The sequence below is a fragment of the Narcine bancroftii genome, chromosome 5, assembly GCF_036971445.1.
Source record: "Narcine bancroftii isolate sNarBan1 chromosome 5, sNarBan1.hap1, whole genome shotgun sequence".
NCBI classification, from domain to species: Eukaryota; Metazoa; Chordata; class Chondrichthyes; order Torpediniformes; family Narcinidae; genus Narcine; species Narcine bancroftii.
In genome coordinates this window covers 84,180,754-84,206,613 of record NC_091473.1, presented here as the reverse complement: position 1 = coordinate 84,206,613, position 25,860 = coordinate 84,180,754, and the positions used below count along the sequence as shown (strand labels likewise).

Below are 25,860 nucleotides of genomic sequence, written 5' to 3'. Positions count from 1 at the left end.
CTTCAGCTGATGGACAATGCAGTCTACACATTTGATAAACTGTTGTCTGACTCACTGTCGGCCAAGACGTCAAAAACCATAACATCCATTGAAAAGGTTAAGCAACGAGTGTTAAAGGTAACTATGCCATTAAGAGAAGCAAAATTAGCGATGTTTTTAAATTAAATCTAACTACTGCGTTGAATTTTCAAAGAAATGTTCTTATGAATTTTATTAAATGTGATTATATTGAAAGACAAGTTAATCGAGCCAACTATTTAGCACCAAGATATGTCATTTAGTGACATGATACCAATGGTGGTTCTCAGCATGGATTTTCAAAGAGCTGGCTGAATGAAGAGATGTGTCTTCAACCTGCAGGTGGCAGCAAAGTAGTAGAAACAACAAACACTTGTCCAGACGGAAGCAAAAAATTACATAGAGGCCATTGAAGGAAATGTGTTCAAGTTCATTGTCACATGTGGTGAGGTTTGTTTTGCATGCCATTGTGCAAGTCATCTTATAAATACAGCAAATAAAAATACAGTACTGAATTACAGAGAGGGGTCATTTAGAATGGAATATGGACAACATTATTTTTACCAAAGCAAGATTCATTCTGGACAATGGGAAAGAAATTATCCATGAATCTAGTGCTGTGTGATTTCCAAGTTGTGAATCTTCTTCCAGACTTAACAAGGGAGAAGAGAGTATCATTGGGTTGGGATAATAACATTAATATGTTGGCTGCTTTTTCAAGGCAGCAGATAGTGCAGATGGAGGGATGGGGAGGATGAAAAGGTTAAAACTTTATGTGTTTTCATCTACAGAGGGGGAAGAGCTGCATTGACAACTGAAATTTCTTGGGCAAACATAAACAGAAAGTGTTGAAAATACTTGTTAGTTCAGATAGCATCTGTGGGAGAAAAATAGAGTTTTGGACGAAATAAGGCTCTGAATCACTGTTATCAGGTGATTCAGTTTTTCAGTGGAATAAAGGAAATTATGGTAGCATGAGAAAGGAACTGGCTCAAGATGACTGGAAAAGCAAACTAGTCGGAGGGATAGCAGAGCAGAATTGGAAGCTATTATGCAGGATAGATATATTCCAAGGGAAAGGAAATTTGTCAACAGAAAGATGGCATCAATGTGGCTAACAAAAGAGGTGAAAGTTAAGGAGAGGGCATACAAGGAAGCTAAATTTAGGGGGAAAACAGAGGACTGGGAATCTTTTAGAAACTTACAGAAAGGGACAAAGAAAGTCATTAGGAAAGAAAAGATGAATTATGAAAGGAGAATGGTAAACAATATAAAAAAGGATACTGAGTTTTTAAAATATATAAAGAGTAAAAGAGAGACATACACATATAGACATGGGACCAATTGAAAACGATCCTGGGGAAATGATAATGGGTAATAAAGAGATGGCAGAGGAACTTGATCAATATTTTACATCATTCTTCACTGTGGAAGATATTAGCAATATACCTGACATACAAATGTTTCAGGGAGTAGAATTAGGTGCAGTTAGGATTATTAGAGAAATAATGCTAGGCAAGATGAATAGATTAAAGGTTGATAAATCTCCTGTACCGGATGAGGTGCACCCATAGGTTCTAAAAGAGGTAGCTTTGGAGATTGTGGATCCATTAGTGAAGATTTTCCAGAAATCAATAGACTCTGGCATGATTCCAAAGGAGTGGAAGGTTAAAAATGTGGTTCCACTGTTTAAGAAAGGTGGGAAACAGAAAAAAGGAAACTATAGGCCATTAGTCTGATGTCAGTGGTTGAGAAGGCATGAGAGTTGATCCTCAAGGACGTGGTTATGCATGACAGGATAAATCCAGTCAGCATGGTTTTTTGGAAAGGTAGATCCTGCCTGACCAACCTATTAGAATTTTTTAAAGAAATCTTAGATATGATGGACAAAGGGGAGGTTGTGGATGTTGTATATTTGATTTTCAGAAGGCTTTTGATAAGGTGCTGCATGTGAGGCTGCTTAATGAGAATTACAGACACAATATTAGATTGGATAGAAAATTGGCTGATAGGCAGGAAACAAAGGGTTGAAATAAAGGGATCCTGTTCAGATTGGCTGGCTGTAACAAGCAGTGTTCTGCAGGGGTTGATCTTGGGGCCACTACTGTTTACAATTTATATTAATGATTTGGAATGTGGATTGAATGATTTTGTGGCCAAATTTGCAGATGACACCAAGACAGAGCAGAGCAGGAAGTGTTGAAGAAACCGAAAAGTTGCAGAAGGATATAGACAGCTTAGGGGACTGGCCAAAAAAAATGGGAGATGAGATACAATGTTGAGAAATGTACAGTTCTGCATTTTGGCAGAGGAAATAAACAGGCAGAGTACTATCTGGATGGGGAGAAAATTCAAACCTTGGAATTGCAAAGGAACATGGGCGTCCTTGTGCAAGGAAACCTAAAAGTTAGTGACTAAGTTGGATCAGTAGTAAAGAAAACAAATGCTGTGTTGGCATTCATTTCAAGAGAAATAGTGCATAAGAGTAAAGAGGTGTTAATGAGACTATGGGGCACTGGTGAGTCCTCATTTGGAGTCCTATGTGCTGTTTTGGGCCCCTTATCTTAGAAAGGATGGGATGTTGTTGGAGAGGGTGCAGAGAAGATTTACTCAGATGATTCCTGGAATGCAAGGGCTAATGTATGAGGAACGTTTGGCAGCTCTTGGATTGTATTCATTGGAGTATAGAAGAATGAGAAGGGATCTCATGGAAACATTTTGAATTTTGAAAGGTTTTGACAGAGTGGATATAGATAAGATGTTTCCCTTGGTGGGTGAATCAAGGACAAGGAGGCACAGTCTTAAAATTAGAAGTTATCCATTTAGAACAGAGATGAGAAAAAACTTCTTTAGTCAAAGGGTCATGGATTTGTGAAACTCATTGCCGTATACAGAAATGGCGACCCAATCACTGGTAGAATTTAATCAGGAGATTGATGTATCTAATTGGTTGGGGCATCAGAGAATATGGGGGAAAGACTGGCAATTGGAGCTTGGTGTGAGTTATAGTTCAGATTAGGGTAGAGTTATGGAATTGACTCGATGGCCAAGTGGCCTACTTCTGTTCCTTTATCTTGTGATCTTGTGAATTATAACAAGATATAAAATATTAGGGCAGGTTACATAAACATAAACTGTAAACCTTTCAGTCTTAAAAGTTGGAAGATGGTCATACTGAATTAAAAGAGGAAAATTTCTTTATTCAGAGGCTGACTTCATAATAAAGAAAAATCATTATAATATTAAGGTGAAATGTATAATTAGGAAGGATTCTTTCCCCCAACACAAATCATTATGGAAACCTGGAACTTTGGATATAAATATATATGTGCTATACACACACAGTACCACTCCGATTATCCGAAATGGATAATCATTTTGATAAGTGTGTGTGCGTGTGTGCACGTGCGTGCTGGAACCCCTATTTAACATGAATCCTGATATAACGTGATGAATCACTGGACTCTGGCATCATGCTGCCACCAGGAGCAGGGACAGCAGGCTGCCACAGGGACAGTCAGTTCTCTAAAAGTGATTTTGTGATTAAATTTGAACTGTAATTGCGATGATTTATTGAAACCACAATTTAGCATGACCCCGCTTTTATCACAATGCTTTTATTTGGACCGAAACTATCACATTATAACGTGGTTTTATATGTATAAATAGATAGTTTACAATGTGTACTGATTGCATTGGAAAATGTAAAAGGGGACATGGACATCTTTCACAAAAATCACCTGATAAGCAAGTTTGTAAGATTAAAAGTGTAAATCATAGTTTGCAAATTATGTATTTAGTGTTGGAGTGAGTCAGAAAGTTAATCTACAGAATTAAAGGCTTTTAAGGAATTCTGCAATTTTTTTTGTGCTTCTTTTACAACTAGTGGCTCTGACTTATGGCCCAAAGATTCAATTTTATATGTTTAATCTTTTTGTTTCTTGCACCATTTTCATAATGCTGATGAATTTCCTAATTCGAATCCAAATATCTGGCATATCTACCAAGGGAGAGTCAATGGAGGGATGCCACATGTCGGAGGGATGCCACATGTCAGATGGAACACAAGCCATTTGTACCATAAATCCTCACCTGGTTCTGTAATTTGTAATAAGAAACTTAATACTCATGTTTATGTACAGAATAGAGTTATCTTTAACATAGAATGAATATATCTGAATATTGTGAATTAATATAATTAATTTGGTATTTAATTCTGCTTTGTGCATGGCATATTTTGAGATTCTGTAAAGAGTTCAAACATTCTCTCTCCCAGCAATATGACCATGACAGCAGCACAGTAAGGAAGAAGTTATTCCAGGAAGCCCTGGTGCAGATTACATTGCCAACGCTGCAGAAAACATTGGCACCAAGTTATAAGCGTGTAAGTAACACAAAACATTTAACCTGTTACAACGCAGTCGAATCACGTGCAACAATAGATTATGATATGAAGGTAATTTTCCTAAATTCTGCTCTTACCACATTGTTTCTCTTGACATGGAGGCTGACACACCCACAAAAAATCCCATCAAACAAGCAGATATGAGAAAAGCGTTATGTAAATTGACTGTCAAAAAGAAAGTAATTTTACGCCGCAAACTGTTGCGTGTAATTTTTTTTTAAAGCACTAGCCTTTCTGAGATACTTTCCCCTTTCACCCTTAACCCGTGTCCTCTGGCTTTTATCTCACCTCCTCTCAGTGGAAAAAGCCCACCTATATTTACTCTGTCTATCCCCTCATAAATTTAAATACCTCTATAGAATCTCCCCTCATTCTTCTACACTCCAGGGAATAAAGTCCTAACCTGTTTTCCCTGCAACTCAGTTCCTGAAGTTCAGGCAACATCCTAGTAAATTTTCTCTGCATTCTTTCCACAGGTGCTTATCCTTTTATCTCGGTATTTAAATTATTCTGGATTATAGAATTAAAATGATGATACAGATTCACGCAAAACACAAGTCCTTTTTCACATTTTTTGACACTGCAGTGAAGCTGGTTCAACGAGAAATGGCCATCTTCATTACCCATAATCCCTCATGCAGCTGAAACCGCTCTGGGAAGCTCAGAGTGGTTCCAGCTGCCTGGGGGATTATGGGTAATGAAGATGGTCATTGATCCCACATGAAAATAAATAGAGGCTTACCATGCCGGGCTCTGCTGTGTCCTTGTCTGCCTCCTTCTGGTGTGGCTCGGCTACCATTGGTCTACTCCCCATCATCTGGTCTCTCTATTGGGTCAGCTGCTGGGGGATTCTCACCACCTGCTCCTCCCACGGGCCTGGCTCTTGCTGCTGCTCGAACTCTGCATCCCCTCGGCTTCTCTCCCTCCAGCACCACCTTCTCCTCAGCACTGGCTCACCTCTCCTTCTTCCTGGACCATGAAGCTCAGCACCCAGGTCTATTCGTCCTCTGGCCCCAGTGGCTTGATGGGCTTCAACTCTTCTTGTCCCCACTCTCCTTGTTCTCTCCCCTCTCACCTGCCTGAGCTGCACTGCTGCTTTCTCCCTGCTTGCCCACCCAAGTCGCGCTGCTGCTCTCTCCCCGCTTGCCCGCCTGAGTCACATTCATTCCTCACTCTCTCTAGAAAACCAGAAAATATACTGTATATGCAGTTAAAAAAAATGTTCGGTTTTTGATTTTGAAATTATGGATAAAGGAATAAGGACCTGCATCTTATTGATATCTTTCCTGTAATTAGGTGACCAAAACTGTACACAATACTCCATATTTGGTCTTATGCAACTATACCATAACATCCCAACTCATGTACTCAATACTTTAATTTATGAAGGCCAATATACTAAAAAGTAAAACACAAAATCCTGCAGACACCGTTGTTGAAATAAAAACACAAAGCTGGAGAAACATGGACAGAAATGTGAGTGTGGGAGTATGACACAGAACTGAAATGTTTGGCTACTGGGAGGTCTCTGTTACTGTAGTGGGTGGAGCGAAGGTGAAGGTTTTCCCTTGTCCCAACAGGACCACCCACAAATTGGAGGAACAATACCTGATTTTCTATCTGGACACTCTCCAGCCAGATGGCATTAATCCTGACTTCTCTGATTTCCATGCTCTCCACTTCCCCCTCCCTCCTCCCTTCCCTGTTCTTATCCCTCCTCCCTTTGATCTTTGCTGTTCCCTTCCTCCCTTCTCCACCTATCACCTCCTGCCTTGCAACCACCCCTTCCCTGCCTACTCCTTTGATCAGACACTTTCTGACATTTTCCCATACCTTGATGAAGGATCCAAGCTTGAAATGATTGTTTTTTTACCTTTGCTATATAAAGGACACTGTTTAATATGCCAAAAACTCTCTTTAAAATCCTATCTACCTGTGACACCACTTTCAGGGAATTATGTATCTGTATTCCCGGATCCCTCTGTTCTACTGCACTCCTCAGTGCCCTACCATTGACTGTGTATGTCCTTTCTGGGTTTGTCTTTCCAAAATGCAACATCTCACACTTGTATAAATTAAATTCCATCTGCCAATTTTTTGAGCTGGTCCAGGAGTCACTGCAAACTTTGAAAACCTTCTTCGCTGTCCACGATGCCTTTGAGTGTCATCTGTAAAGTTGTTGATCAAATTCACCACATTATCATCTAGATCAGGGGTGTCAAACTCAAATTCACGGAGGGCCAAAATTAAAAACTTGGACTAAGTCGAGGGCAGAACTAAATATTTATTGAAAATTTTCAACAACATCTGCATGTTTTCTCTTCTTTCAACATATGTAATGTTAAACTTTTTCTTATTAAAATAAATGTTTAATAATAGTTTTGGATAAACTCTTTCCAGAAGCATTAACAAATGAGAAATAAAATATTCAATAAATAATATTTCTCTATAGAAGATTTATCAAATGTTGCTAGTGTGCTGTCGAATAGTAAAATCTGAGGGCTATTGAGAATGTGGGAGAATAACATGATTCCTGAAACAATCAAATGGGTGACTGATTGTGGGCATGAACTCTAGCAGGGTTATTTGCCATGCCCCTTTTCCATTGGTACGGATATCCTTTGATTTACACACTTTTCAAGTTTTATGCCTAATGAGCTTGTATCCAGGTGCAGGACCATTTTTAACCAGGAATATATTTATCACTGTGACATGAAACTATTGGAAGATCATTTTATCCTGAGATTAAAGTTCATAATCCTTACTCAGGCCTGTGTGCAGGAGGGCGGGGTTTGCAGGCGATCGGGTTGGACAACGACAGTGCGGGGGCATCGGCTCTTGCTGCAGGGCGGCATCTCGGCAGATCAGCGGCCCCGTCACCATGAGTCGCAGGTCGGCCTGCAGCAGGGAGGGGAAATGGGAGTGGGCAACGGTCCTGGCGAGGTCAGGCCCAAGGCCCCGGTTCTGGGCGCTGGGAAGCGGCCTTGGCTTCCCCTGACACCGGCCAGGCCCCAAAACCAGAGTCCACGGTGAGACCCTGCAACATAAACAGAGGAGGTGGGGACGATTAGCGGGCTGACGCCAATGCATTCTGGGATTTGTAGTATTAGCTGTGCATGCGCTATACTGGCGCGGCGGCCAGCGGGCCTGATCTTGCGGGCCAAATATAATTATATCGCGGGCCAAATTTGGCCCGCGGGCCAGAGTTTGACATGTGTGATCTAGATCATTAATATAGATGACAAACAGCACCAATCCCTGAGGCACATCACTAGTTACAGGCCTCCAGTCTGAGAAGCAATCATCCACCACCAATCTTGTCTTCTCCCGTCCAGTCATCGTCGAATCCAGTTCACTACTTCACCATGAATACCTTGCGTCTAAATCTTCCTGACCAATCTCCCATGTGGGACCTTATCAAAGGCCATACTAAAATCCATGTAAACAACATCCACAGCCTTTCATTTGTCACAGTCACATACTTACCTTGTTCGAGAATGGTGCTGATCACCACTGATGACATAAGTGATGCGACGCATGAGGGTAATAGCACGCATGCGTGTCTGCGTTAAGCGTCAGCATACGGGTAATGAATCTCAGATTCAGGAGGAGCAGAGTGAGAGTGTCAGGATCTCATATGAGAAGGTCAGAGGAGTTTAGCTGGATGGTGTTTGGGGAGTTGAAGAATGCAATGATGTGTCCAGTGAATTAAAAAAATAAAAGTTGACTTCATGCTGTGCTGAAAGAAACAAGTGAGTGTATTCTTTATTTGTTTGTAAGCGGTGGTAAATCAGTGCCTTTACACCTTCATCATTCAGGTAATTTCATATTTGCTGTATCACGTAAGAAATTGGAGAATGTTTAATTGCATAATGATGCTGACACATTGCGTTAGTTCAACTGACCTAAAATGTTTTGCCACTGATTTTCATTTGTACTCAGCATCTGATGTCTTTCGTGTCAGTGTCCAACAATAGTCAGCCAGCATTGATGGATTCCAGCTGCCCTGATACTGCTTTTCCATGGTCGCAATGTCCTGGTGAAATCCTTCACCACGTTCCTCACTGACTGCACCAAATCAGCCGGGAAGACATTCAAGTGCGAATGCAGAAAATAAATTTTCAATAACATGTTGCACTTCATGGCTTTGGATGCTTGAAGCATGTTGTCAATCAGCTGGATGTAGTTTGGTGCTCTGTACTTGCCAAGAAAATTCTCAACATCTTTAAATGCCTTTCTCTAAGACAACATTTGCATAGCATCTGCACTGAGTGCTTGCCCAGGCATGCTTCGATTAACCAAAACAGCTTGCTTTGTGGGCAATATACTAGTAGACTTAAAATATGACAGGAAATTGGAAAAATAGATGATACGTATCTAAAAACAAAGGTATGTGATAGGAACATTTTAAGATTATTTTTGTGATCAGCAGCCTAAAATTCATAAAAATACACCCAAAGTGTTCAGGAAGCAAAATCTTTGTGTAATATCCAGTGTAATATTTTTTTAAAAAACTAAAAAAGCATCCTTCAACAAAGATACATTTAACATACTCATTTAATTCGAATAAAAAACAAATCATTTTCTCCATGCCAATCTCTGCAACATTTTCTTTCTAATCAAGGTGACAGGCTAATGTCCTTACACAGCTCCATCCTAGGGCAGGCTGTGCAGGGAGACTTCCCATGAGGAAATGCAGGAGCCCAATACCAGCATTTCGAGACACAAGAGATTACAGATGTTCAAGTCAGGTTTACTGTAACGTGTACTAAGAGACACTGATAAAGGTTGTTTTGCAAGCAGACTAGTAGATATCCTTATACATAGTTGAACAAGTAAGGCTCATTTACATAAGTGTAGAGTTACAGAGAGATACAGGAAAAGTTGAGACAGGAAAAGCCAACATAACTTTACTATTTTGGAATTCATTCAGAAGTCTGATAACAGCAAGAAAGAAATTGTTCTTGAATATTGTGGTGCATGATCAAATACTCGTGACTCTCCTTCCTAAATGAAAAAAGATGAAGAGAGTATGAATGTTTTAATACATTGGCTGTTTTTCCCAGGAAGTGGGAGTTATTGATGGAGTCTATGGAGGGAATGGGGATATGTGCGATAATACTGAGCCACATTCACAACTCTCCACAGTTCTTGCAATCTTGGGCAGAGCAGTTCCTGTACTGTGCAGTAATGCACTCTGACAGGATGCTTTCAATGGTTGTTAAGGGATGCAAGTGACATAACAAATTTCCTTAGGCTTCTGAGGAAGAAGAGGTGCTGATGCACTTTCTTAGCCTATACATTAGCGTGGATAGACCAGGACAAGTTATTGCAGATGCTTACCTCGAAAATTTAAAGCTGTTGATGCAGACCAGGGAGTGAGCTCCATCCCTCCTCCAGAAGTCTACAACCATCTCTTAGGTCTTGTGAGAAAGATTGTTGTCCTGGCCCTGAGCCACAAGTCCCTCTTCACTCTTCTGTACTCCACTTTGTTGTTGTTACTGCTGGAAGAACACAGCAGGTCAATCAGCAAAGGGATGGTTAACATTTCAGGTCAAGATTCTGCATCAGGTTGCATGGGGAAGATAACCAGTATATAAGAGAATGAGGGAGGGGCATCCAAAACAAATTCCCAAATATTCTTATTTTTGTACATTTACAATTCAATTAAAACCAGCTGCATATCCCTGGTTTATGGTGCTGTGGAACATGTTCAATTTATAAATCACTGCAGGATATCAATTTGATGTACATATTGCTGCACATACATGTGAATAGAATAGGAATTTTCCTGTTTTATTTGCTTTCCTTGTAGAACAGAAATGCTTTTCATGGTTTGGGAGGTGAATTGGGTAGTGGAGCAAGGTTGAAGCTAAAAGAGATGTTATTGGTGAAGGGAGCCTTCCTAAATCTTATGAAGCTTTCCAAACACCACCTCATCTTTTGCTCAGCCACGTGACTGTGTTTGATACTCAGACTGAGTTTAACAATTTAAAATAATGAAATGAAAACAAAATCATTTTTGGAAAGGAAAACACCTCAAACATTTTGGATTGAAGACTTTTCCTTTGAACTAATCATCCTGTCATGTTAACTTTGCTTCTCTTTCCACTCGTGCTGCTCGACTGGTTGAGTTTTCCAGTGTTTTCTATATTTCAGATTCCCTGCAGGTGCAGTGTACTGCTGCTAAATTGATTTACTTTTGTAGTTTTTAAAATGCTTGGCAACTAATATAGCACAATATTTGAAAGGAAAGTGTGTTCCTTTCACCCTGCAGCCATAGGAATCAGACAATATTCGGCTATTAAAGGAAGCTTTGAAGTAGAAGCCTGATTACTATTACTTTGTGGGGAAGGAAACTGAACTTAGGCCCAAGTTGTCAGATAAAAGGAAAAAACAATTCAAATGTGTAAATAGAGTTTGCAGGGATGAAGGAAATTTGGACTGCTGCCAGATTTATTTGCAACTTATTCAGGACACTGAACTTCCAAGGCAGTCTAAAAATTCAAATCAGTTCTTTGGAATTTCTCTTTTTTTTTGATTTATTTTTTTTATTTTGGCTCAAATGCAAGCTAGGATTCTTTTTTTTTAATTTTTTTTTTCACACCATAAATCACATTAGCCATGATATACACTATTTCTTTTTCACACATATACAGTGACTTTTTCTCCCCCACCCTTTTCTCCCAAACCACCCCCCCCACCCCCCCCTCTCATCCATTTTAGGTATACAATCTAGGTTGCATTAAGCCAGTCAGACAATGTTGTCATTCAACAAAATTACATCAGAAATTCTACTGAGTCCATTCTTTTCTTTCCTTCTCCTTCCATCAACTTAGGTAATGTTTGTCCCCGGTAGGTTTTCGCTATTGTATTTAATGTAAGGCTCCTATACTTGTTCAAATATTTCAATATTATTTCTTAACCAATATGTTATTTTTTCTAATGGAATACATTTATTCATTTAAATTTAGTAGTTTCTTCCTTTTAATTTGGTTATGTATTCCATTAATATTTAAAGACATATAGTTCAGCGTAGCCCTTTTATATTTTGTTTATCTTCTCTTTCCGTTTTTCCATCATTACCTTTCCTCCTTTTCCATTTCTGTTTTCTTATTTTCAACTCTTTATAAGACAACATTCCTACAACATCCAACATTTTCCTTATTCTCCTATTTCTATCTTATTTATCCCCAATCTCCCCTTCACCTCCTGAGTTGTCCTTTATCCCTTGTCGGACAACCACATCTCCCCTCTCCATTTGGATTTGCGAATCCACTCGCAAGTGTCAACTGATTTTGCAGTGACTGCTATTTCCCCCCACCCCGCCTCCCCCAGAAAAGATTTCACTTTTCATATGTCACAAAGGTCACTCTTTTAATTCCCTCCTTATTCTCTCTATTCCATTACCTTCCCTTATTAATTCTTGTCTATACTATCTATATTTTCCTCTAAGTACAGATACATTCATGTATGCTCATTGTCTCTATTCACTCTTATACCTCTTTACCCGCATACATATCAATCGTGATCATTTTTACTCTCATTACCCGTCTTCATCCCTCAGTCTATTTTTGTCTTTACCCACATACATATCAATCGTGATAATTTTAACTCTCATTACCCGTCTTCCTCCCTCAGTCTATTTTTGTAATTGTTCTGCAAATTTTCGTGCTTCTTCTGGATCCGAGAATAGTCTGTTTTGTTGTCCTGGAATAAATATTTTCAATACCGCTGGATGCTTTAGTATAAATTTATACCCTTTCTTCCATAAAATCGCCTTTGCTGTATTGAACTCTTTTCTCTTCTTTAGGAGTTCAAAACTTATATCTGGATAAATGAAGATTTTTTGCCCTTTATACTCCAGTGGTTTGTTGCCCTCTCTTACTTTTTCCATTGTCTTCTCCAGTACCTTTTCTCTTGTAGTATATTTTAGGAATTTTACTACAATAGATCTTGGTTTTTGTTGTGGTTGTGGTTTAGAGGCCAATACTCTATGTGCCCTTTCTATTTCCATTTCTTGCTGTAGTTCTGGACATCCTAGGGTCTTAGGGATCCACTCTTTTATAAACTCCCTCATATTCTTGCCTTCTTCATCTTCCTTAAGGCCCACTATCTTTATGTTATTTCTTCTGTTATGGTTTTCCATTGTATCTATTTTTTGAGCTAGTAGTTCTTGTGTCTCTTTAGTTTTTTTATTAGATTTCCCCAATTTCTTTTTTAAGTCTTCTACCTCCATTTCTGCTGCTACTGCCCGCTCTACCATCTTGTCCATTTTCTTTCCCATTTCTGTTAAGGTCATCTCCATTTTATTTATTTTCTCTTCTGTGTTGTTTATTCTTTTTCTTAAATCCTTAAATTCCTGTGTTTGCCATTCTTTAAATGACTCCATGTATCCTTTAATAAGAGCAAGTATATCCTTTACCTTGCCTTTCTTTTCTTCTTCTATTTCACCATACTCTTCCTCTTCTTCTTCCTCTGGGTTGACCATCTGTTGTTTCTTTGTTGCCCTTTCCTCCTCTTCTTTCTTGTTTCTATTGTCTTCTGTGGTCTCTTCTTGCTGCAGGTGTTCTGCAGCTGTCGTTGCCGGCTGTGGAGATCGACTCCCCAGCTGGTCCCCCCTCCCGTCGGTGTGTATTTTTTCATTCGCATCGCGCATGCGCGGTTGCGCACTTTTACTCGGCTCTGCGAGCCATTTTTGTAGTCCATTATTTACCGACCTGAGGGAGCGGGTTTCTCTCTCCGCAGCGGGCCTCTTCGGACAGGTATGGCCTTCACCTTTTTCCTCCTTTGTCTTCTCTTCCTCTCTTCTTACCGTTGCTTTCGATTTTTCTTTTTTTGTCGCCATCTTCTTTCCACCTTTATACTCACTTTTCTGTAACTTTTATTTCTGTGCCTTTGTGTTTTCTCTTGTTTTTCCCGACTTTTCTGGAGAGGGCTGGAGTTCACCGTCCGGCCACTACTCCATCACCGGAATTTCTCTTTCAGTCCATATAGAATGTTGTCATTAACTAAAAGATAATATTTAAGAAATGGACATAATGTTGACCTATTAACTTTAAAATTAGGTTGTGGGATAATAGATATCCCTGCTTAACACCTAAAATACTTCCCTTCATTATTTAAAATAAATTAATAATGATTTTGCAAAGTTCACAGATGAATGTTTCCTACTTATTGTATAAACAATCTCAGTTCCTGGTATATTTCATTTAAAAATTGTTTTCATTCTTCAAGAGTTAAGAAATGGCTGTGTTGATGAGTTTAATGTTATTTTACAACAGTGAGATAACAAAATGAGGGAAGTGGTAGGATACAATAATTAGCTGCAAAGGTTACCAGGTTATATTTTCAGCATTCCTCCATTTAAGATCACATGCAAGAATCTAGATTTTCTCAGCAGTCAACAATGTGCTAAAGACCAGATGGTTGGGGTTGAAGTTAACTTTTTAACCAAAGAACTGAGCATAAACTTTTTTTTTCTCCTTGAATAGGAACTTCAGAAATTTGAGCAATACATCTTTGCAGACTACACAAAACTCGTTCAAGTGGAGAATATCTATGAAGAAATTTTACTTCACACCATTATCAGGGAAGTGGTCAAAGGTAAAGGATGTTCTCATTGTATTGACCCTACCAAATGAGCCCATGCATCAGAGTAAAGAATTAAATAGCAGCTAAAATCAACCTTGAAAACAATTGCAGTGAAACGTCTGCCCTTTTGTAATTTAAACTATAGATATACTCAACATTTCTTTACTTTCATTAAAGAGAGAAAAAACAATGTGGCAAGTATCCTTCTCACCTGCTGAAAACAGGTTAAGGTAGGTAGGTAGGCAATGGATTGATGCTGAGAATTGGCTGCGAGGTAGCTAGAAAAAATAGCTCAAGCATCATGCCAAATTTCTCACTGAGTTTCCTTATTAGTTTCCTCCATGACCCCTTCATCTCTACACCAATTTTCTTGACTCTTTCAATTCTACTTGCCCTGTCTTCTTTGAGTTAACTGTATTTTTTTCCACTCCTAAATCACTTCCTCCATAAAAATTCTCCATCTGTACTCCCAGCCATCCCTTGGCCTGACATGGAGTCACAACTCGCATTTAGTTATGCTCAAGTAATGCCATCTTTCTTCCTCCTGCCAACTCCATTCCCTGTGTGCCTGGCCCTAGAAAACCAGTATTTTGCTCTTGATTCCATTAAAAACATGACCATCTCACTATAAGTTTTCCCTGATGCAGTATTCATCATTGAATTTCAAGGAACTTAGACTTTAACCTTCATTATTGCCCTTTGATTTAACCTTCAATTGCCACAGAGCATAGTTGGTTCTATTGCTGGACAAGCAATGTTGGGGCCTGGACTAAAGAACCAGAGCAAATAGTTCAAATCCCACCATCTCAACAGACTATCATGTTATCTGACTACTTTTGATTCAGAATGAATATAGCAGCTCAAAATTGAGCATTCATGAGTGTTGTTAACACTACTGTATTCCATCACAGTCTGTACTCTCTTGGCAGGTTAATGGTTAAAGGTTATTCATGTTAAACCTTGACCCTCCCTATCTCTATAACCTCTTGTTGTTCAAGCTTTTGAGATCCTTACACCCTCCAATTCTGACATCATACATCACTGAATTTAATTACTCCACACATACTGACAGTGGTTTCAGCTCCTAAACTATTGAATTCCCTATTTAAACCTCTGTCACTCTATCTCTCTTCTCTCCTTCAAATATAATGTGGTTTTTTTTTAGATCAATCTTTTGGTCATCTCCTACCGAGGCTCAGTGTCAAATTTTGATCGATGATGCTTTTAGAAAACACCTTGGAATGCTTTCCTATACAAAAGGCATAAGGTGTTTTTTTTTGTGCCACAATGAAAGTAAAAATTCTGGCTGAAGGTACAAGAGAAGGCTACAAAATATTATTCACTTTTGAAACTCTGTTTCCTTTCCAAAATCATTAATCTGGTTGTTGCCTTTCAAACCTGTTCACTTTTACTGCACACTATAATCTCTGCATGCAGGATTATTCTTTGCCTGCAGCACGGAAATGGACGTGAATAAAATCACAACTGGCATCCTCTATGACTCTATGGTGCAATATCCTATTTCACCCTTCAACTCTTAAGATTTTTGTCCATTTAACCACCCTATTTCCCCTTTCACCAACTCCATCCCTATCCCTTTCAACTGCTGATGTATCTGAAATTGACCTGTTCACTGAATGTCTAATTGGCCTTCTGACCACCATTGCCTGCAAACTTCTTAACTATGATGCACCAGGCCTTATTCAGCCCTAAAATTCCATATTTATCCCAAGTGAGAAGCCTCCATAGTGGATAATACTGGTGGCTGCACTGGGAAATTAAAACCAGTGGATTCTGCTGGTTCATTGATGGGAATGATGAATGAGAACATGTTGGCACTGGGTGCTGAGGTGAAGGCAGTTATAGCACTTGGTGACCCTGAGAGGCTCCATAGATCCCTTCATTGTTGCTGCCAAATGACTACCTTCCTGCAGTGCCTGAAACTTCCAGTTATTAAGCCTCCAGTTTAAAATTCTTATTTATTTCCTGACCTCACCTTTCCTTGTAATCTCCCCCACAGCTCCAAGTTCCTTTGATTCTGGCCTCTTGTACATTCTCCACTCTGAATTTCACTTTTTGGGGCACATTCCCTCTCTGCACCCTCATACTTGGCATCTCCCTCTCCTGCTTTAAGATAATAAAAAAACTTTTCGACAAGCTTTTTGTTAAACTAGCTAACATTTTCATCAACGGCTTGGCATCTATTTTTGTTTGTTCCTCTGAAGTATAGAAAAACATTGTTTGGAAGGTTATCTGTGTTGTTTTATTTTCATTTGTAAAGCAAATTCTTTTTTTCCTGTTAGTTGTGCAAGAAGCTGCCATTTTGAAAAAACACAATCTGTTTGAAGACAACTTTCCTTATACCAGCGACAGCGATGGAAATCTCACTGACAAAAATGAAGGAAAGACCCCACCAGATTCTCAGCCCAGGAGCCCAGCTAAAACATCATCTGAAAGCTCGTGTGCTGAGGGACTGGAATTGGGTGAAAAAGTGATTTCACAAATTTCTGCTCCTACATCAGAAGTTTTACTGAATGACAAACAGTCATCAGCCTCTCATGAGAAATCTGGGGATGAAATTCTTCACTCCAGGCAGAATGGAAAGATGACCACTCACCTTGATATAAATGCCATACCTGAAATTAGTTCACCAATAGAGATTTATCAGGAAATGGAAAATCCAGTTGAATTAAATAATGCGAAGAGAAATGAGAATCTGCCAAGAAATGAATGTCAGAACAGGCCAGAAACAGAAAAAGAGAATGAAAAAGCAACTTCTCCAGCTCCTGATAGTTTAAGAGAAATACACAACTTGCTAACCATGGCAATAGTGCCAGATGAGGAGAAGTTTGAGAATCAGGAAGCTTTGCCATGCAAAACAAATGATGCAAGCCATGTTGAAATGCACAATGAGTCCAATCCAAAGGAGGACACACATCTTAAGGACATTAGTAAGACAGAAGGTAAAGATGAGACATCAAATGTTGAATTCATGGAAGGTCAACATAAGAAAATTGAGGATGTAGTGGAAGGCAAAAATGGAGAAGGCAATGATCCCAATTCATCAAGTTCAACAACTGATGAACTTGTGGAAGGTCAGGGTAGGGAAGATGATGAGTGGAAGGGCTTACCATCAACAGTTAATGAACTTGTGGAAGGTCAGGGAAAGGAGGATAATGACAAAGGCTCAGCAGGAGCAGTTGATGATGTTGTGAAAGATCAGGTCAATGAAAATAATGATAATAAAGGCTTAGCAGCAGGAGTTGATAAACTTGTGGATGGTCAAGGTAAGGAAGAGGAGGAGGATGACTTGCCTTCAGCAGCTGAAGAAGCAGTAGAAATTCAGGTCAAGGAAAATAATGACAAAGGCTCGGCAGGAGCAGTTGATAAACTTGTGGATGGTCAAGGTAAGGAAGAGGAGAATGATGGCTTACCTTCAGCAGCTGAAGAAGTTGTAGAAGTTCAGGGCAAGGAAAATAGTGACAACAAAAGCTTAGCAGGAGCAGTTGACAAACTTATGGAAGATAATGAATGCAAAAGCCTACCATCAGCAATTGATTCACTTGTGGAAGGTCAAGAGAAACAACAAAATGAATACAAGAACTTAACACCAATGGTTGATCTTGTGGAAGGTCAGGGTAAAGAATGCAAAGAGTCACATGAAGATTTGCCAACATTTAACAAGCCACCACAAGGTCAGGATGAGATGGCCACAAAAGCTGAAAAAGATGTATCACAAAAAATAAATGATTATTTGGGAAATGAGCCTTCCACTGATAGTGCTAAGTTTAATGCAATTTCTGGTGGTGGTTCAACATTGACCAAAGTGGAAGCTCAAGAAATTGGTTCGATACATGCAAGAAACAATGAAGTACCTGTACTACATGGTGCTTCTGAAAAAGAGCCAAAGATTCTGAATGAGGGTGAAGCTAAAGAAGATGACAAGAATTCTGAGATGTAGATGGTCATTGATGTAGAAGCAGAAGTAAAGGAATTGACTATGTATCAATATCGTGACAACCTATCACTGCAGAAAATCAATCCATTGAATCACCAGAAACTGAAATAAAGCAACTTTAAAATACAAACTCCATGAAAACAATTTTAACCTGAGATGTCTAAAATGCCAAAAGTCCAACTTCCATTTGATTTGAATTCTTTGTCCAGAAACACAATGATTTCCAGGAAGCATTACTTTCACTTTTGACTTATTTACACATTATTTTATTTTCTTCCATTTAATTTTTCATTGCCTGTTTCCTTTAAATGAGCTTCAAATGACTAAGCGGAGACAATGGTTGAACTGCCATGACAAAAAAAGTAAATTCCCATATATCCAAGTAATTCAATCAATAGGACAAAAGAATGATATTGTGTTAAGGCAAATGAAACAGGCTATTGGAAGAGATAGCTATTGTGCAAATTCAAAGGAACTTGAAACACTTAAAATGTTCATTCTTTAATAATGTTATGTAATAATAACAAAAAGTATAAACACAATGTAAATAATTTTTAAGTCTTCATATAATGGACTATCTTTACACCAAATAGACATACACCCTGAACAATTCCTGGAATTGTCTGCTTTATACATGCTGTTAACACTTATAAGACCACACAATGATTTTTATTACCCTGTTTATAGGTTGGGATTTTTAGAGTTTAGAGAATTGTGCAAAGACAGGAAATGGGCTCACCATGTCCATGCTGACCTTTTTACCTGTTGACATAAATTCTCTTGCCTGCATTTCTTCTTCTATAGCTTGCCTATTTAAATACCTGTTCAAGAGCCTGAATTCATTTTGATTTTAACCGTTAACTAGAGTATACAGTTACATCAGCACCAAAAACTCATGTAGAATTCAGAGCTTAACGTAAATATCATTTTCAATTCTTCTAAGACTTTTATAATTTGCTCCTCATAATGTTCAGCATTAGACCTTGCTATTTTCCATTGAGAAATAATAATAATGTTTAGTGTTAATAATTATATGACTGCATATTCATAACTCTCACACCTTAAAATAATACAGCTCTATGTGATATGTTTAGAGACATCTGACAATCTTGTAACTTTCCTCATGTAGTGTAAACAGAACAAGTGCTTCAAGCAAGCTACTGTCATAACTTTGGGTACTAAGTATAGCAGGATTATTAACACAAAGTTGAATGCTTTTACTGCATCTTAACCTTTAATATTAAACACAACTGAAATGGAGACTAATGGTTATGCTATCAAATGAAAACTTATCAGCTACTCAAGTCAAATTGTGAAATTCTCCACATGGTCATTTCACTCAAGGGAACAAATGTAAATTTCCATTTACTTTGTAAAAGGAGAAATGGGACAAGAAAATGACCCATACCACATTCAAAATTCCTTTGCCAAGATTTGAATGAGGCATTTCATTTTGATGGAGAGATGCAATGAAGGAAAGATTAGTTTCAAAGGGATGGGTCACTTCATACTGTCTCATGTCGCTCTCTGCCAGTACATAAAACATAAAAAGAGGTGTGACGATGGTCCCTCAGCATTTTAGAGTGTGTGTGTGTGTGTGTGTGTGTGTGTGTGTGTGTGTGTGTGTGTGTGTCTGTCTGTCTGGAATCTAATCAAGAGAATACATATTAAATGGAAAAGTGAAATAAAATAAATAGCCAAAGCCCTGACTGTCATGGGAAAAAATACAGAGCCCTAAATGACAAGGGGAGAATACTAAAACTACAACCATTGCTTTATCCATTGATTAATTAGCTCATAGACCAGCCTACTCCATCTAAACTTAACTAATTTGCAATGTTTTATTGCACTTAATTGTTTCATGTGAGAAAATCTGTAATGAAATTCTAATTTAAAAAAAGCCTTGTTGCTGGATCCTCCAAGATTTGAATCCATGGTTATTCACTGGAAATCAAGGGATCTCTTCCAACTAGTGGGAATACAATTATTGAAAGAAAACACCAATTATCAATAATAATGCAAAGCATCATGAAGCAAAAAATATGTGCTCTGATATTTTTAAATTGTTCACATTTTGCTTATTTCTGCTACAAGGAGTACGAGTTTTATAAAGTTTGAGGGGCCTTGATAGTTTCCACAGTGGAACTTCAACAATAAATGGACCTCAGTTCAAAATATACATTTATGTAAGGTTCAGAGAACTATCATGTCACGTTAAAGCAGTTTAAAGTTGATGCTAAATGTAATTATTTTTAAACAATGCCATTTTTGTCTAATTTTACAGGTTGTAGAGTGTATCAATACTGGATGGTGGCAGTGCCATCAGCCCCTTTTCCAGTGGCATCCGAGTTAATTGGCTGTGCAGTGTCCTGGGATAGGAAGCCCTTTGTGCCATTTCCACTGGGCCATCCTTAACTGGGACACAACTCATCACTAGGGATCAGAGTGTTCTACCTGCAACTAAAAATGGGTGACTTTCTGCTGTCCCTTTTCCACAGGTTTTATCAGCAGGCTGGCGTCAGCTGACGCCGGGAATAAGAATAAGGGTCAATGTGGTTAATCCCTGGCGTGAAATGGCATCATTTGACACCGGCGCTCTGACAGTTTTCTTTTTCCACTGGACCCTGTCCCAGTTAATTCTTGGGACAAGGTGCAGTGGAAAAGGGGCTATTCAAAATATACACACAAGCAGCATGGGTCAATAACTTGCATACTTATGAATAACACTCCAGAAGAGTGCTTCCTCAGAGTTTCTAGGCCATTTCAGTTAGCCCAAAAGTTGAGATGTAAAGGCGGAGAAACTCCACCAAAACACAATCACCTATCTTTCTGAATGTACGGAGTCAGTCTCCACGCTGCATATTCCAACCCCTTTCTGAGAGGGATAATCTCTACAGCACAGCCCTCTGGACAGCTGCTTCAGCCTTCTGGGCTGCTCTCTGCAGCTCAAAACGTGGCAGCGCAATGGCTGTCTTCGCTAACCATAATCCCCTACGCAGCTGGAACTGTTCTAGGAACCAATGAGCGGTTTCAGCTGTGTAGGGGATTATGGGTAGGGAAGATGGCCATTGCTCTGCTGTGTATTTATGGGGGTGGTGCTACGGCACCAGTCACCCACCTCCGTCGGATCTGGAGGGTGCTACGAGACACCTCTGGATGTAAAATGGGCACTAGAGCAGCCTTTTAGAGCTGCCGTCTGAAAAGTAAGTTCCCATTTTTCCATCCACTCTGTAGCTGGTCTCCAGGCAGAGGCCCGACATGAAATTGCCTTCTGCCACCTGAAAATGGAGTTGTAGCAGCAAAGAAAGCTTAGTGTAGAATTAAACATTATACTGCTTAGAGGAAACAAATTTACATGACATAAACCTTGACATTCTCTTCTTATAGCGTCTGGCCATTCTCATGTTCTGAAGTTTAGCTAAGTTACAGCCAAAACCTTGCAAAATGAATGGATACAAATTTTAATCTGTAAAAATTTACTCTTCTAACATTGCAAACTTTTATGTATTTCCACATAAGAGCTACATGTCCTTGCTGTTCACATTATGCAGTTTAATTTCAACTTTAATCCAAGCCAAATTTAAGTACACAAAAAGCAAAAACAAGGACAGGTCATCTAGTTTCTCACAACTGCCCCAGCATTCATGCTTGATTTTTAACCATGGTCTCATTCTCCTTGAGAAATCCATAATCCTTTTTTTTTAAAAAAACATTTTGAATATATGCAGTGGTTGAGCTTCCACGCAATGTGTGAAGAAATTTCTTCTCATCTCATCCTGAATGGCTGAATAATGGGTTCTAGACACCTCAGCCAGGAGAAACATCATTCATTTAACAATTTTGTCAAGCTCCAGAAGTATGTTACAGTGAGATTTCCTCTTGTTCTAAATTCTTAGAGATCCAATATGCTTAATCTCTCCAGGAACAATCTGTGTCATCTCAGAATCAATCTGGTGAACCAAAACTTTCTCTTGATTGCAAGTATCTCCTTCCTAAGGAAGTGAGATCAGGGCCATGTACAATATTCCAGATGAGGTGTTATCAGGGTCCTGCATCAATGTCATGAAGTCTTATCCTTTTTCATTCTCTAACAATGAAGGCCAATGTACACATGGCCTTTCTACATTTTTTCTGTATCTGTGTTTAGCTTTCAGTAATTCCTATACAAGATATTCTGGTTTCTCCAAATGCCAATACTTTTCAATCTCTCACACTTCTTAAAATGTACTGATTTTCCATTTTTTTTTACTGTAGTTTTACATTTTATCCCTGACTCTCCTGCAATAAAAGGACAAAACTGACAAAAATAATATACATACAATTTTAATCATGATTTCCTATATTCTGGCAACTTGTTTGAAGGTTTTTACTGTAATTAGGTGTCTTCACACTGCCCCTGAAAGCCAGTATTTAAATCGCCTTTTCGTCATTTCACTTACCCGTGTGAACACGACAAAAATGGTATTGGGGGGAGGGGGTCATTTTCATCTCAGTACTTACCTGCCAAGGTAGGTAGTATCAGAGTCGATACATTTCATCTTGACTCCTGTGTAAAAGGCTTACCCATCTTCCCAGATACCAAGGCTGTCATGCTGCAGGTCCTGCCTCCTTTTGCACCTGAATGCTGGGTCCCTATGTGAAAGGTCGCACTGAACCACTTTTCTTGGTTCAGTGTGTGAACACTTCGATCCGACCCAACCCAACTTTAAACACAGGTCGTTATCACACCAATTTACTGGGATCTCAGTGTGAAATCAACTAATGAAACTTCAACATGAGATAAATTTTGTTTTATTTTTTTTTGACATCACAACCTTGCAGACTTTTTCTTGTAAAATTGGTACACCACACTCAAGAGTGGAAGTAGAGACACAGGAGACTGTAGACGCTGGAATCTGGAGCAAAATTGCAATCTGTTCAAGAAACTCAGCGTGTTGAATAGAATCAGTGGCAGAAAAGAACTACAAATATTTTGTATCGAGACTCTGTTCCTTTCTTCCACAAATGCTCCTTGACCATTCACTTCCACCAGCACTTTGCTTTTCCAATAAACCAGAAGTACAAGTATCTTTTGTTGAAATTAAATTTTCAATAATTGCGCACTAACTTTAAATATATACAGTACCTTGTTGCCATTACATAGAGTCAAGAATATGTGGAAAATTAAAAAAGCCAAAAAAAAAGGAAAAATTGCAAAGGTATTGTCTAGGTACAGATTTGAACATTCAGAATCCTGTCATAGTCCAATGATAACTATTCCACACTGTGCTGACATAAAGGATGCTAACTTTCACTTTGATTATTTTTGTGAAGGATCAACTTATTGTATGAGACACAAACTGAAAATATTAAGTAGAGAGCGACCTTGAAAACCAATGTACAAGTTAAAAGAAAAAGAATAAAAAATAAATGAAATTAAGAATGTTATGAAATTTCAATGTGATATAAAGTATTGATAAATAAATTTTTTGGTAATTATTACAACAAAACTGCTCTCCACATTATTCATAAACAATATAACTATTAATTGAACATTGCTAGAGCTTGATGAAATTTAATCTTTAGCTGTTTCAGAATTAAACGAAGATCTGTTTTAAGCTACAGCAAGTCTGTACCTGGAATACTTTGCAGAGAACTGGTCTTTCAAGTTTATACTTGTGATCGAGGAAAAACAAAGAAAGTTCACCCTGGGATGGGAAGGATTCATCCATCTGAACCCATCCAATAGATACAGCAAAGAAACTGACCTCGTGTAACATAAAGTCTGAGCTTTATTCAGGGTTCTTCAAATGTCCACTGTTCTTTTACACACGTGTGTGGCACATTCACTTTCATAAGAGTCAATGGGTAAAGGTAGGCAGAGGACTCCGTTACGGAATGGATTAATAAAATTATGATAAAATATATCTCAAAAAGGTATAGATTGTGGGGGGGGGGGGGTTTAATTTTGGTACACTTTACAGATATCTCATTTTACATTCAACTAGAGACATTAACATTTCACAAAAAACATCTCACTTGAAATGCAAGAGTTATGCCTAAACATAGACTCAATGTCTACAAATGACTTTGAAGAGTGCTTATAAAGACTTCACAAGTAGGTGTTAATTGGAAGTGATGTTGTGGAATTGAAATTGGTCCATTGTCTTTAAAGGAACAGATGTCCAGGCTCAGAAACTGATTAATCTTTTGCCAGTTCCAAGTCTGTTTGAAGTTTGCTGTTCTAAGAGGAATCATGTGGTTTGCAAACAGAGAGGAAAAAAATCATGCTATTTTCTTTGGAGAGAGAAGGCCATTTCATGTCGGACCTCTTCTTTGAGACCAGCTACGGAGCGGATGGAAAAATGGGAACTTACTTTGCAGACAACAGCCTTAAAAGGCTGCTCCAGCATCCCATTCATTTCTAGAGATACCTCGTAGTGCCCTCCAGATCCAGGGCGACTGGTGCCTTAGTGCCACCTGCCATAAATATGTGGCATAGCAATGACTGTCTTCCCTACTGTGTTTGTATTGTATTGTATATAGATATGTTTTTGGAAGATAAATTGGGGCAGGTTTTTTAGTGTAGGTCACATATAAACTCTTCAAAACAGATCTCATTTAAAATACTGGAGCACTGCTTAAGCAAGACAGGGTGGCTCCTGGGGGACTTTGCAAAAACTTTGGGGCATGCCCAAGAGACTTCGCTAATGGATTGTTGTTTTGAAAAGCAACAGATGAGATCAGAGTAGTTTGGAGCCACAGGCTATCTGGGAGTGCAGCTTGGGAGTTCTAAGAGGCTCATGTGGTTTTGTAAACAGAGAGAGTCAAACAGGCTTTTTTTTCTGAGAGAGAGAGAATAGTTCTGCAATTCTATAGTTCAGCAGCAGCAGCCGGGACTAGAACATGACAAGCTGGCAAGCTTGTGTAAAAACCCCATTTTGAAGCCGGGTTAAGAGGAGAGAACTGGCTGCCTAATGTTTCACTTGAAATAAGGGAAACAGAAAAGGAACACTGTGGTGACCTGAAAGAAAGAGGTTATCATCTGAAAAACCCTGAAAGGGGCACGTTTCTTCGGCAAGACACTGACATGGCTGATCAGAAGGAACCAGTTTGTGTCCAACGAGCAACAAATCTCTCTCACTGAAAACTGACAAGAACCTTCCTGAGCAGTAACCATTTACCTTTCAAACAACCAAAGCCTGGTGGAATTCATAAATATTAAATTCTGTGCACAGTATAAGAATTGCCTGCAACCAGTAAATTTGGAAGAATGAGAAGTGAGATTGGACTGTGAATCGAAGAACTTTTCTGAACTTGCACACAAATTACATACACGTGCGCTTAGAATTAGAAAGGGGTTTAAGTTAGGTTAATTAAGTTAATAGTGATCCTGTTTTCATGTTTAAAGATAATTAAAAGCAACTTTTGTTTAAGTTGTAGCGGTGTTCTTGGTCAGATGCTGCAGCCATTAACAGTGGCTGGCCTGCTCATTTCCCTGGAACAAGCAGGGCTGACGACATTTCTGAGCCATGGCTCCCCAGCGCTGGTGGAAGAAGCAGAGGCCTGAAGTGAATGGCTTGCTTCTGGCTATGCTCTTTGAGGCCCCTGCAGGGTCCGGGAGTTCCACTGCAGTGCTACAGGAAGGCTTGGTGTGGTCATGCCTGTGACTTGTAACCTGCTGGACTGCTGAGCCTTCTGGAAATCATTCGAGCCATAGCTCCTGAACCTATTGAGTGAACTTCCTAGGGTCCACAAAGTTCTCCTGGGACAGTAACAGCCAGATAGCTTCAGGCAGATGGTCGAGGAAGATGCGCTCGAAGAATGGGCAGTTGCTGTGATCGCCCATGAGTGTGAGCATCTTGTCCATCAACTCGATTGAAGTTCTGTCCCCCAAGGCGTCGAG

At 39.1% G+C, this 25,860-nt stretch overlaps 1 protein-coding gene and 1 long non-coding RNA gene across 5 annotated transcripts in view; one reads left to right on the top strand and one right to left on the bottom strand.

The window, feature by feature from the left end:
- The window catches only part of LOC138763648 (protein Niban 1-like), a 145,050-nt gene extending 121,586 nt beyond the window's left edge, over positions 1-23,464 (top strand). The window contains exons 11-14 of the mRNA XM_069938166.1: positions 7-117; positions 4,295-4,402; positions 13,918-14,029; positions 16,321-23,464. Coding sequence (XP_069794267.1) covers positions 7-117; positions 4,295-4,402; positions 13,918-14,029; positions 16,321-17,978 — 1,989 coding nt within the window. The 3' untranslated portion in view covers positions 17,979-23,464. The remainder of the gene's footprint in view (positions 1-6; positions 118-4,294; positions 4,403-13,917; positions 14,030-16,320) is intronic.
- LOC138763655 (uncharacterized) overlaps positions 1-25,860 on the bottom strand; it is a 70,560-nt gene that overhangs the window by 25,838 nt on the left and 18,862 nt on the right. For 2 of the 4 annotated variants that reach the window (XR_011357700.1, XR_011357701.1), the window contains exons 2-3: positions 9,767-9,927; positions 8,210-9,430 (exon numbers count right to left, since the gene is read on the bottom strand). This is a non-coding gene — a long non-coding RNA (uncharacterized lncRNA). Of the gene's footprint in view, positions 1-8,209; positions 9,431-9,766; positions 9,928-25,860 lie in introns of those variants that run through there. The other 2 variants (XR_011357703.1, XR_011357702.1) reach the window with 2 other exon arrangements.